This window comes from Lichenostomus cassidix, chromosome Z (assembly GCF_008360975.1).
Source record: "Lichenostomus cassidix isolate B80296 chromosome Z, HeHo_3.0, whole genome shotgun sequence".
NCBI lineage: Eukaryota > Metazoa > Chordata > Aves > Passeriformes > Meliphagidae > Lichenostomus > Lichenostomus cassidix.
The window spans coordinates 44,354,348-44,368,325 of record NC_139511.1 but is presented as its reverse complement, the minus strand read 5'-3'; the positions used below and the strand labels follow the sequence as shown (position 1 = coordinate 44,368,325).

The 13,978-nt window shown below is 39.3% G+C and overlaps 1 protein-coding gene across 6 annotated transcripts in view; it reads right to left on the bottom strand.

The window, feature by feature from the left end:
- Positions 1-13,978, bottom strand: part of MPDZ (multiple PDZ domain crumbs cell polarity complex component) — a 93,768-nt gene that overhangs the window by 13,253 nt on the left and 66,537 nt on the right. For 4 of the 6 annotated variants that reach the window (XM_085043111.1, XM_085043114.1, XM_085043113.1 and 1 more), the window contains 9 exons: positions 10,197-10,359; positions 9,452-9,648; positions 4,162-4,253; positions 3,802-3,892; positions 3,377-3,457; positions 2,714-2,806; positions 2,548-2,622; positions 1,023-1,200; positions 98-243 (listed from right to left, as the gene is read on the bottom strand). In XM_085043111.1, coding sequence (XP_084899237.1) covers positions 98-243; positions 1,023-1,200; positions 2,548-2,622; positions 2,714-2,806; positions 3,377-3,457; positions 3,802-3,892; positions 4,162-4,253; positions 9,452-9,648; positions 10,197-10,359 — 1,116 coding nt within the window. Of the gene's footprint in view, positions 1-97; positions 244-1,022; positions 1,201-2,547; positions 2,623-2,713; positions 2,807-3,376; positions 3,458-3,801; positions 3,893-4,161; positions 4,254-9,451; positions 9,649-10,196; positions 10,360-13,069; positions 13,142-13,978 lie in introns of all 6 variants that reach the window. The other 2 variants (XM_085043110.1, XM_085043109.1) reach the window with 1 other exon arrangement.

Genomic DNA, 13,978 nt, shown 5'->3' with positions numbered 1-13,978 from the left:
ATGTTATAGAAAAAAATGACAAAAAATCTCTTCTATCAGGCATTTCAATTTCATTACTTTATTTCACTTGAGTAACATACATATTTTTCCAACTAACCAGCAAAGTGTCTGCTCCTCCAACAATGCTCAGACCAAGACCGGTCCGCCCTTTGGAGATATCAATGGTTGTTTCACATCCAGGAATGATTGGACAAGTAGCTGGGTCAGAGGTTAACATGGCTGGAGTTGAAGACCTGCTTGTGTCTGAAACAACAATGAAGCATCCTGGTTACAGCAACAGGGTTCAGTATTAGAAAACTGACTTTAAAACAGCATTTTTCAGAGTTCACTGACAGCTGTACAGCAAGAGCTGAACAGCTGACCTACAGAGAACCATGCTGCCAATTCTCCCTCCTCCTCAGACAAGTCCTATACTGTAGTTTTATTTGCAGGTGTCCTGTTTTTATGCCATCAAATACCTGGATCATAGCCTGGGCAGCCAATGAAGATACTGTACACAACATATTCTATTTAGATAGAATTTAATTTAAACATTTACGTGATGTGCATATTACTCGAGCTGTAATTAACTTCTCAGAACTGTGTTGCTTCAACAATAACCATCATCCATCAGAAACATCTTGACTCTCCACTCTAAAGGAGAAGAGTCAAGTCGAACATGGATACTCATAAATGGCAAGAGAGTCTCAACCACCCCTTTTCTAGGAAAAATTGCATGACTTTTCTCCCTCATTTAAAGGAAGGCCTTTCACTTGGTTCTACACAACCATGATGGAGGCACCTGCTGCACGTTTGAGATGGAGGTGAAAATCCTTTTATCCTCCTGTCTCTGCAACAGGAAGGCAAGAGGTAAGTATTCGGTATGGTGGCACAACGCTTTTTTTATACGAATATATAATCTGGAAACATTAGAAAATGTAACTCAGAAGACAGCTGAGTGCTTGCAAGAAAAAACTTTCAAGCTGGGTCATTGTTTTCATGTTACAACCCCAGTGAAAACAGACACACAAGGAAAACATTACTTTTGACTGCTTCTGGCTCTGGTGAGCTGGAAGCAGGGATAGTTGCTGGTGGTTGCATATTCCTCTTCTCTGCTGGTACGATGCTGGAAGGGACTGATGCTGTAGTCAGGTTTTCTGTCTCTACTGAGTTGATTGTAAGCCTCACCGTAGATTTGGATGTCTTCAGGAGACTAATAAACTGAATGATAAAGAGAAAAGCCTATGAAAAGGGTAACTGTATTGTTAAGTTGAAAACCAAAAATAAAGCAGAATAACTGTTCCGCAAACTGGAGCTGCTGGTCACAATCCTGCAGGTTTTTTGGTATGGAACAAAGGAAAATATTGATGTTCTTTCTAAGAAATATTTTTCCATTAAACTTTGCCAAACTATACCAGATGAGAATGCGGCAGTCTTTCAATGGCTTCTGTAGACCAAATACTATATTTATAGTAATTATTAGAAAAACAGAAGTATTGCCTTTTAATTCTGGGTGGAGCTCAAATCTGATCTCACAGATGTCAATGCCAAAATTGACGGAATGTAAGAAATATGCTACTGTCATTCTGGAAAAAATTCAGAGAATATTACTTGAAATATGAGAGAGAAGGACACAAGGGTTTAACGCAAATCTAGTTCAAAGAGATACTGAAAACCCTTCAAAATCAATTGCCATCTTACAGAAGAGGCACCAAGTCCTCAAGATTTTATATTTCAGTAGAGCTATTTTCAGAAATTATATAATTTGTGTTCTTCAAATGCTTACCTACCCCTACCTCCTTACAGGCAACTTCACTATCTCCTAGTTATTTACTGCCTCAGAGATAGGAGTACATCAAAGGGTAAGATTGATGCTCTCCTAATTGCCCTTTAACAAACAGAAAGTAATCTACTCATGCCTAAAGAATCACTTTTCTTGGTAGCAAGGCAAGTGCTAGAAAAAAGGTCTCCTTGATTTACTACAGAACCCAAACTGAGTTTGCAGAGCTAGAAGCTAGAAATAAATCTTGATATTTAGGAATGGAGATATTTTTCTCCAAAGGGTTGAAATACTATGCTTGGAATATAATGAGGCTGTTACTACAGACTGTTCCCATGGATAAGCACATATCACAACTTGATTTACCAATGATACAACTCACTCACGTAAATCTACGTGTATTAATTTTACTGGCTCTAATATGCTTAATGTGGACTAGCTATGCAGAATCCTTCCTGAGCAATAGTTCAAAGCTTTTATTGCACTACTAAGTGTCTCTCAGCCATCACGTCTGAACCATGAGGAAAATAAAATCACTTTTGAAGCACAGAGATAGGAGGATTCATGTGGTGCATTAACATAAAATAAGAGTTGAGCTGTAAATTTAGGCTTTAGCTTATTTTGCAGTAGTTTCCTTATCCAGGCAGGGCCTGTAGATCTCTGTTTTTTCAGCCAGCTTTGAAAATTAAGTAAGAGTATAGGCATGAGAACCTCACTAGTTTAAGACACAATCACCTCCCACATTAAGCAGTGCGCTTTCTGCAACATTCCAGACACTTCAGATGCACCTTTTCTACAGGATATCCAACAACAATTTCATCATCCACAGCCAGAATCTGATCACCAACTTTGATATGTCCATCCTGGAAAAACATAGAATAAAAAATATGAACTATGAATGCCACTCAAAAAAACATTCTTCATTCCCAAATCAGATTTTAAATGTTTTCACACCTTTGCAGCTGCGCCATGATCTGTTAAGCTTTTAATAACTACTCCATTAGTTGTGTCTTCTTCACTTATGGCAATTCCAAAGCCTCCTTGATCCTGGAGAAAACAGAAAAATGCAAATGGTTAAGTACTGTGATATCAAAATGTTAGAATACATTCACTAAAGACTAGTGAAGCCAGCTGACATATCAAAAGTTTGGGGTTTCACAATGCATCAATATTTTTGTATTAAATGAGTCTATTCCTGGAATAGATTCTGCCAGCCTACAAACAGTACACTGACAACCAAGATAAATCTGAAACACTCATAAATTCAAACCCACTCCTTTGAAACTTACAAGGCAAATTGTGATTTAGTTGTTACTTTGAACAATTAGGGAACTGATTTTACCTAAGGAACCACCAATACATGGCTATCAAAAGTTCTGAAAATAGAACAAGAGAACACTTCTTCCAGAGACACAAAGCATTTGGCAAATCAAAAACAGTCATTCTGTGAGAAATACCTGGGGTCCACTCACAAGCAGGAAGAGATCTCTAGAAATCCTTTTTCTGACTTCTACTAACTAAGAGACAGTTTGTTTACCATATGATGGACAGCATTACAAAAATTAATGGCTACTAAATAAAAATGTGACTGATATAAATTTGGTTTTCAGTACATACCTTAGGAAGTTCCACATATTGAATGTTTTTACATGAACTCAAGTTAGAAAACGCACTTGAGTTCACAACATTGCTATCAATCTAGGAGAAAAAGGAAATGTAAGTGTAAGAAACTATATCCAACATTTTGCATCAAAACAAAGTAGCACACAAACACTTAAAGCGAGTCTGCTCATTTTCTAGATTCATTTAAACTTCTAAAACCTTATTCATGGGAATGTTAGACTTATTTCATAGTATAGAAGCAGCAAAAATAAAATAAAATTGAGCACAGCTGTACTAAATTTAGCAACTTTATTAAAATGTCACTCATTTTTCTGTTGGGTTTCTTTCTCTTTTACTGAATTTCCTAAGCAGACAGGATCCTCCACTAACATCAAGAACGATGTTAGTATTTTGGTCAAATAAGAAAAACAAATATTTACCTCTTGATGTTGAAGCGTCCCTGAAGTACACTGTGAAGCCTCTATTGACTTTGCAGGGCAAACAGCCATCTGATTTACTGCATCTTTATTTCTGCAATATATTCAGTTGAAGAATGTAGTAAGAAGGTAATAGCCCCATATTTCTTAGGACAAATTGAAGACTGGTTCTTTATTTTACTTTATTTCAGGCATTCATAATACAAATATCAAAACAGAAAACTCCAAGACATATTCAAAAACTAATAAGATTGTGTTCAAAAGCACATCTATGTTACTAAAATTAAAAATAGAAAACACTGCATGAAACTTGAGCACATTAAAAACTAAACCTTTTTACCCAAACCTTTAACCAGAACCTACCTGATAAAGATTACTTTTACTTTAGATGGTGCACATTTGATTATTGAGGAAGCATTCTGATGAGTCCTTCCATAAAGAATTTGGCCATTTATCTGGATAAGGAAAGTCAGCCATTATTTCATAAAATATTTTAATGCTTTATACATAAGCTAATTTTTAAGCCTTAAGAAAATCCATATCACTGATTAAACAGCAACTGTATTAAAATAAGAGAGTATTTTATGTCCTGCTTTCACTCCCTTCTTGCAGTGAAATTATTCGCTATAGCTTGACTTCAGACACTGTCACAGTGCTAAAAATGTCATTCTCTGAGCTACATTGTGTTGACTTGGCATATCATCTATTTTCACTTGCCACTTATTACTTCATGCCTGATGACGTGATTAAGAACGGCCATGGGAAATTCTAATCATAGCAAATAAATTAATTGCTTATATCCTGCAATGAAACTGCTACTTATTGAATCTCAGGCATTTCAAATCCCTGAGCCAGGCACTTTACACACAGAAGTATGAACACTGGCACATTTAGCAGAGTTTTAAATTAGATCTGGTGAGGAAGGGGGAAGGGGATATTCTTCTCTGTGTTAGAGAGGAACCAGAAAACAACAACACTTTAGGGAAAAGCAGAAAAACACTTGTATATTATCCCAAATGAACTAAGAAGGATTCCTCTCAACAGGTGAAAAGGTTGCTAACCCAGCTGAAGTGTCTCTACACCAGTGTGGGCAGCACAGGCAACAAGCAAGAGGAACTGGACACCATGCTGCAATTTAAAACCTATAATTGAGTTGCTGTCATAGAAACATGGTGGGATGGATCACACAACTGGAACACTTCAGTCAAGGACTACAAACTTCTCAGAAGAGAGAGGGAAGGAGGGGCAGATGTGTTGTGCTCTGTGCTAAGGAATTGATAGATTGTGAAGAGTTGCCTCTGAGAATTGGTCATGAACAGCTCAAGAGCGTGTGAGTAAAAATGAAGGACAGCATCCACCTTGCTGTGGCTAGGGTTCACCACAGGCCACCTGATCAGGGCAAGCCTTTTGACAAGACTTCTTGCTTCAGATACAGAAATTATTGCACTCGCAGGCTCACATCCTGATGGGAGATTTCAACCACCTGCATGTCCGCTGGGAAAGTGGTACAGCTGACTGCAAACCATCCAGGAGACCCTGGAGTGCACTGAGAACAATTTCCTGGTCCAGGCATTGGCCAAAGCAACCAGGGAAGCAGTATTACTGGACCTGGTGCTCACCAGTGTGGATGAGCTCGCCAGAGAGATTAAGCCTGGAGGCAGCCTGGGCCATTTAACCATGTTCTGGTTAAATCACTCATTTCAAAGAATGTGAGCTTGAAAATGAGCAGAGTCAGAATCAACCCTGATCTTTAGGATAATGAACTTCCAGATGCTTAAAGAATTAGTGGATGAGATTCCCTCAGAAACTGTCCTTAGGGAGGATAGAGGAACTCACCAGAGCTGTCAGATTTCTGATGATGCTCCATCACCATGTTTAAGAAATCAAGCAAGGCAGGCTAGAAACCAGCATGGCTCAACAAGGCTCTGCTCCTCAGACTGAGGAGTAAGAAAATGCACAGGCAGTGGCACTAGGGACAGATGACCAGGGAAGAATACAGGGATATGGCTCAGATGTGTAGGGATGGGACAAGAAAAGATAAGGCAAAGATGCAAGGGGCTTTGGCAAGGTATGCGAAGAGCTATCAGAAGGGGTTCTATAAGGGGTTAGAAAAGAACGGCCAAGGAGACTGTACTTCCCTGACAAATGAGAAGGGACAGCTGGTGGCAGAGTGGATATGGAGAAGTGTGAGGAACTCAAAAGTTCTTCACCTCAGCCTTCAATGGCAGTCTGACGTCCCACATCTCTCAAGCTACTGAACCTCTAGGCGGCAGTCAGGGAAATCAAAGTCTCTCGCACTGCAAACAAAAGGCAAGTTTGACACCTCTTGATGAAACTGAATAGACACAAGTCCATGGGGCTTGATGATCTGCACCCCAGGGTCCTGAGGGAACTGGTTGATGTAGTTGCCAAGGCAACTTCATACTTCAGAATTCTTCATTCTCCATCATACTTCAGAAGTTACGGAGGTCAGGTGAAGTCCCCAGTGACTGGAAAAAGGAAAACATCACTCTCATTTCTTAGAAGTGGAGAAAGGAAGGCCTAGGCAACCATAGATCACCGAGCCCCATCTCTGTACCTAGGAACATCGTAGAGCAGATCCTCATGGAAGCAATGTTAATGCACATAAAAGACAAGGAGGTGATCTAAAACAGCCAGCACAGCTTCGCAAGGAGTAAAATATGCCTGACCAATCTGGTGTCCTTCTCTAAGAGAGTGATAGCAATGGCTGGGAAGGGAAGACCAAACAATGTTACCTACTTAAGCCTCTGTAAGGCTTTTGACAAGTCACACACAACGTCCTTATCTTCAAATTAGAGAGAGACAGATTTGAAGGGTGGGCTATTTGGTGGATAAGGAACTGGCTGGGTGGAGGCAGCCACAGAGTTGTGATCAATGGCTCTGTGTCCAGGTGGAGGCTGGTGACAAGTTAGGGCTCTGTCTTGGGACCAGTGCCCTTTAGTACCTTTATCAATGAAATAGATGAAGGGATTCAGTGCACACTCAGCACATTTTCAGATGACAGGAAGATGAGTGCTGTGGTTGACACAACAATAAGGATGGGATGCAATCTGGAGGTACCTGGACAGACTTGTCAAACGGGCCCATGGGAATCTCATGAGATGTAAAAAGTCCAATTACAAGGTCCTGCACCTGCCCTGGGGCAATCCAACAGAAAAGTACAGACTGGGAACAGAAGTCATTGAGACCAGCCCTGCAGAGAATGACTTTGGGATTCTTGTGAATGAAAATCTGGACATGAGCCAACAGTGCACCATTACAGTCCAGAAGGCCAATGACATCCTGGGCTGCATCCAAAGTGGTGTAACCAAAAGGTCAAGGGAGGGGATTCTCCCCCTGTACTCTGCCTTCGTGAGACACTACCTCAAGTACTGCATCCAGCTGTGGCATTTTCAGGACAATAAAGATATGGATCTGTCAGAGCAGCTCCACAGGAGGGCCACAAAGACAACCAGAGGGCTGGGGCACCTTTCCTGTGAAAATAGGGTGAGAGAGTTGTGGTTGATTAGCCTGGAGAAGAGAAAGCTCTGGGCAGCCCTCATTGCAGTCTTCCAGTACCTAAAGGCAGCTTACAAGAAAGAGGAAGAGTAACCTTTTACATGGCGTGACGAGGATATGACAAGGGGCAATGGTTTTAAACTTAAAGAGGGAAGTTTTAGTTTAGATGTCAGGAAAAACCTTTTTATCCCCAGGATAGAGAGGCACTGGAACAGATTGCCCAGAGAAGCTGTGGATGCTCCATCCCTGGAAGTGTTCAAGGCCAGACTGAACGGTACCCGAACAACTTGATCTGGTGGTTGGCAATCCAGCCCACTGAGGGAGATTTTGAAGTAGATGATCCTTAAAGTCCCTTCCAACCCACGCCATTCTATGATTCCACACTTATTATCTGAAGATGTGACCTGGCAATCTTTCTTTCCATTTGACAGAGCAGACTTACTGTAGCACCTTGAAGCACCTACAATTTGATAGGACAGGAGCTATCGGTGTGAACTTGCAGACTAAGGCTGTTATTTACTCAAATTTGATTAGTTGCATTTTTTCTTGAAAATTGAAAATCACGGCACAGAAGTCCACTGAAGAAGAGAGAAATAATTGAAAAAGGGCAATTTGGACCTACTCAAAGGAAAAGTAATACAATGCACACATGTAGCACCAACAGAAGCAGAGACACAGCAAACAGTGAGCAACAAATGCAAGACACTGAACTGAGGGCTGAGCGTAACAGCAACCAGCTTCTATGCAGGGTGTGTCCACCAGGCACTGTCACAGGGATACAGGAATGACCCTGTCATTCACACTGAAGCTGACAATCCAAATGTAGCACTCCCTGGAGTGTTTGCCACAGGCTTGTGAAAAATATATGGTCACACTGCCATACGGGGGGATGGGACATGACCCTCAACAGCTGATGGAAAGGTACTTGGGAATACAGGGAGCAACTTCAGACATCTCCCCTCTGAAGACACTGAGGCAATTTCTCAGCACTAATCTGCAAGTTTACAGTAAGCAAGGCAATCACATGACTGCAGTTTCAGACAGATATGTTACAATGTGTTTTCAAAATATTCTGTCTCTTCAACACCAGGACTTTAAAAACAGATGTTTTCAAGAGAACTGTCTCACAACACTGGAGTCTGCAATGAAGTTCCCTCCATGAGACTGGGTCCACAGTGCCACAAATCCCTGAATTTCTTTTCTAGCTTGTAACTTCTGGCCTATATAGTTTACTCTCTCAATGCCTACCTCAGGCTTTGTTCAGATTCACCATTCCCTCTCTGTACCATTTCCCCAGTACATGCTCAAACACCTCCACATACAGCTTTGAAGTTACACAAAGCATTTTTGTGAGGGTAATGTTACCTACTGCTGCCAGAACCAATGGGAAAAGCTATAGTAGGGAATACACCTCCAAGTATTGTCAACTGGGCTGTGGTAATATAGCAATACAGTTTATGCTCACATATGTATTGGAAATGTTAATTGCATATTTAGTGGTTCGGTCACTCGACTCCACTAGAAAACAGCACACAAACATGTAATGAGTTAGAAGTCCATAATAAAAAGAGATCTGCTCCTACTTCCCCAATTTAATTTACACATTCTTTGTTACACAATAAAAAAATATTCTACTATTAACACACTTCTAGTAAACACAGAAATAATTAGAAAGTCTGGAGCACTCCACAGATGGATGGACTAGAGGACTTCAATATTTTTCAGGGTCTGCAATTCACTGCCCTTCCACAGGCAGTGTAACTCAGAAACTGCTTTCTGTAACTCAGAAACTGCTCTCATGCCACATATTTATTCAACACAACTTTATTTAGAATCTCAGAATCTTCTGAGTTGGAAGGGACCCACAATGATCATCAGGTCCAACTCTTGAGTGAATGCCACGTACAGGGATCTAACCCACAACTTGGTGTTATTAGCACCAAGCTCTACTACAGCCAGAGGAAAAAACGTTGCAACTATTTGGCATACATCAGAAGAAAAATCTGATAGCATACTGATATGAACTTGGATAAATATGAATTTCAATGTTCACTGAGAAACATACATATTTTAGCAAGAATATGGTATTTGAAGTCAGTACGTTCGAGTTTCAGTATAAATTGCAAAAACTCACCTCTAGCAACTCATCTGCAATCTGCAACCTGCCATCTTTTCCAGCTGCTCCATTTGGATCAATTCCCACTATAAAGACACTCATCCTGGATCGGTCTTTGTTACCAGCAAGACTAAGTCCCAGACCTGTCCTTCCTTTTTCCAGCTCAATCATGTGTAGCTCCCCTGGTAGATTTCCATAGCGCTGCACGATCTTTTCTAAATGTAAAAGTGTGGGCAGCAGAGGTTGTATTTACATTAGAAAGTTGCACAAGTCACCTAGTGAAGTCACCACAAGACAGTGCTCAGTGGGCAGTATCTGATAGAAGCCCAAAATGGAAGATGAAATTTTCAGTGTAAACTACACCTTCTTTTAAGCTAAGCCTTAGGTGATTTATAATAATATTTCTAGTTTTTTGTTTTCCTTATAACGTCAGAAAATATTATATTTTTTGTTAAAACAGACTTTTCATACACAAAAGAAATAATCTTCTCTCCAGTAACACCTTCAGGTAACAGAAACTATCACACCAATCACTGCCATCAGTTGGCTGGAGTACAATGAAATTCTTCAAGAAGAAAAGGAAATGAGTTTTATATTTTACCATGTGCATCTGACCAAGCACAACTAAAACAGCAATGCTTAAAACTCAAACCATGAGGCACATGATAAAGAAGCAGTTCAAACTGGATGCCCTAACCCCCATGTCTTAGACAGTGCTATTTTAACACACTATTTCAAATTTAACCACAAATGAAAAACTTACTCCAGCTGTAACCAAACTCATCCTCCTTCTCCACATCTTCTGGGACTCTGATAGAAGATGACTGTGCAACATCGCAACTCATTCCTGAAAATGCTGAAGGAGGGGGCAGAGGCAAGTTACAAAGCGAAGTCTTTTCTGGTTCTACATCAGACTGACCAAATGCCTGTGGAGAATAAGAAAAATGCAGTGGCTAAGAAGATGCAGACTCTCTGTAGGGAAAACTAGTATATAAAAATGTCAAAAAGGTAATGACTACAGATTCAAAGTTTAAATACCAAGCAGCTGAAACTCTAAATTAATAACAATACACAGAAAGGCAGAAAAAGATCAACAACAGAAACAAACACCAGGCAAGGTAAGAGATAAAATCACTCCAAAATATATTTGGAAGCAAACAACGCACAGTAAAAGCCCAATTCAGTAAAGTTTTATGTGCCACTTCATGTTTCAGAAAAAGCCTCTAATGAAGTGCTTTTGTTTTAATGCCAGATTTGTAAAAGAATTATGCCTAATTTTATTTTTAAAAGTGATCACACATAATTTCTTCCCACCATATGCTTTGGAAGCCAAATACAAGGAAATAGAAAGGCAACAAAAAACTGTGTGCTTTCAAAAATACCTCTAGGAAAAAAATATAACTGGCATATTAACTGAAAGGACAGTTAAAAACAAAATTAAACAGATGATAACCGAAGAAATCCATAGTGACTGGACTTTTTCAGTCTCATTTTCTAGTTTCCTATAAGCTGCACAGAGGAGATCAAATGAAGGATACGGATTAAATCACAAGAGACAAATACTTTTGGTCTTGATGTGCTCTATTCATATTCACAGACATTTAAGAAGTATAAACACATGACTACTGCAATCTAATGGTTAAATCTTGCAAGCTTCCATTAAAGACAGTTTCCTTGAGGAATATGGACTCTGATCAAGGATTTCACTATGTGAAATTTGTGTAATTTTGCCTTGCTTAGAGTGAATAAGTAAGCAAGGAATTTTTGTCTGAGTATCATAATTCTGAAGCTTATGCATGCCCAAGAGACTGTGATACTTCACAGATCAGCTACTGAAGTAAACAACAAAAATTTTACATGAAAACCAAGAATTTTTCCAACACTTGGACGTTCAACTATGTTGCCCCACCTTTACAGCCCTGCTCTCATCATTTCAGTTTTCACTATCTCCCTCAGCAAGTCTGAACAGATTATCTCAGATGGTGTCTTTAGGTGCCAAAAACACTCAGGTAATTTTGTCATCAGAAGCGACAGTGAAATTAATAACATACACCTTGGAAGACTTCATTGCTTTTAAAATTGAAAGTGTCAAGAAACCTAGGAAGTTACTAATTTTGTCATTTTGAAATTTAAGAAAGGTCCCATGTCTAAATGAAAATAACTTATCTTCACTCTGTAACTCCAAAGATAAAAATAAATGGCAAATGCCCTATTTCAGTTCTCTCATTCTGCTTCTGCTTGAAGAGTTTCCTTTCATTTAGGAACTTGTTCTAGGAACTTAACTAAGAAGTCCTAAATGTCTAAAGTGTGGGAAGTTTTAATGTGACACCCATGCCAAGAATTTTTAGCAAAAACGCATATGTGTTATATGACTTCTTGTATCACTAGTCATATTGCTCCATGCTTCAAATCAAAGACAATGTCATCCTCAATACCTAGCATCTCTAAACTGAAGCAACAAAATTCTAGCAAAGACACTATCACCCATCAGGATCAGAGAAGGGTAGAAATACTACCTAGTAACATTCAAAGTGGTTTTTCACTATCAAAAATTCATGTGTCCATCAAAAACAAAAGTTGGTAATAGACGCCCACATTAAGGGGAGGAAAAAGGGAGAGCAGTTTTAGAAACGCTCTTTTTTTCAGAGTTCTTCCTAGAGGTTTACTAAAACTAAATAATATCCTGAAAAAATGAGGAACTACAGTGTTGTGGTGGGTTGACCCGGCCTGGAGACCAAGTGCCCACTGAAGCTGCTGTATCACTCCCTTCTTCAGCTGGATGGGAGAAAAAATATGGCAAAAGTTACCCCACAGCCTCCCCAACTACCACACTCTTGCAGCTCAAATCCAACACAAGTGTGAGATCAAACCAGACCAACAAACTTTAGCCTCTGTGTTTTAAAACCAAAATTACCACATTAGAGGCACTCTTTTTAAGTGACAATGTCCAAGATCAGCAAAATTAAAGAAAATATGACCGAAAAAAGAAATACTGATGTCAGGGACCTCTGGAAGATGTGTAAGGTGTAGATGTATGGCCAAATCCTGACAGGTCAGCACTTACTAACTGCAGCCACTAACTGCAGCATGAGTGACAAAAAAATGCTACTTTCTGTACCTTTGTACACATGTAACAACATAACATAATCTGAACATTTCTGATGTTTAAGGAAATGCTGAAGTGAAAGCAAGGCTCCTTTGTAGGAGGGTAAAAATTGTGCTGCAATGCCATTTGGGTGGAGGGGAATGTGTCCTGCCTCCAGAACTCAGCCTGACACTCTAGAACAGTCAGAAGTAGAAGCTGGTTCCCACTGTTTACATACACATAAGACTTTTGCTCCCTGAATCGGGCAACACACAAAAACCTAAAAGGCTTTAACTCATGAAATACTTTCAGTGTGTGACACCATAGTATTTCATTTCAAATGCAAAGCATCCAACACCTGCTGAACCCTTTCAGCTGCCAGGGTCACTCTGATCATAGCCAAGCAAATATTGAAAATGGCAGCAAGTCTGGAACTCGAAAAAATGGAGACACAAGCAGAGGAAGAAGCAGTACTCCAGAAGGTATCACAAGCCATGTACAAACGTACAGCACATATACAGTAGGACCAACTGATGGGAATTAAGACAAACCTTGAATGGTGTGGGAGCAAAAGGGTTAGTTGGGGAACAACGGAAGGTAACCCTAATTGGATTCGATACCTCCTACAGTAACAGAAAACAGCAATCCACATGTTACAGCACCTTTGGCAATACACAATACTATTAACCAATAACTCATTTTCAATTATGGATTCATTTTACTAATTGTAGCAACTTTATTAACTCCATTTATAAACAAACAGAAGTATTTAGGGGGTTACTAAGGTCTCTGATTCAAAGTCTCTCACTACACATGAACCTGAGTTCAGAAAAGGACAGAGATGACAAAAGGCCATTCTTATATCAATGCCAAAATACTAATTATGCAGAATCTGCAGAATCATCAGGTTTTCTTTTAAAATACATGCAAAGTTTTTCAAAAATAGTTTTGAAAATATAGAAAATATAAGACATCATTTATACTACATGTCTACTCCCTTTCTTCAGACCTGTAACAAACACAAAACGAGATTTCAAAACACACATGCAATTATCCACCACACATCATATCATAAGTGTTTGCTGCACATTCGATATATTTGACAACATGGGAAAATAGATCACAATCACTTCCAAGATGTAAAACCAGCTAGAAATTTTAAATCAGAAATGCATGCATGTTAGGATTAAGTTTTTTTTTGTTATTCTGTTAGAGGTCAACTCTGTTTCCATTGTGAACAACATGCAGTAAGTAAGCACTAGCCACCAAAAAAAAAAAAAATTTAAAAAAAAAAAATTTTTTTTAAAGACGTCATCATCCTTTTCATGGTGCACTAAAAGAATTTTCAAGAGGCAGAGGGAAAGTATTTAATGAAGCATCATAAAAAGAAGCTGGCATTGTTTTTTTTTAATCATGCAAAAAAAAAAAAAAGAAAAAGAGATATCAAAGCTGGAAAGTCA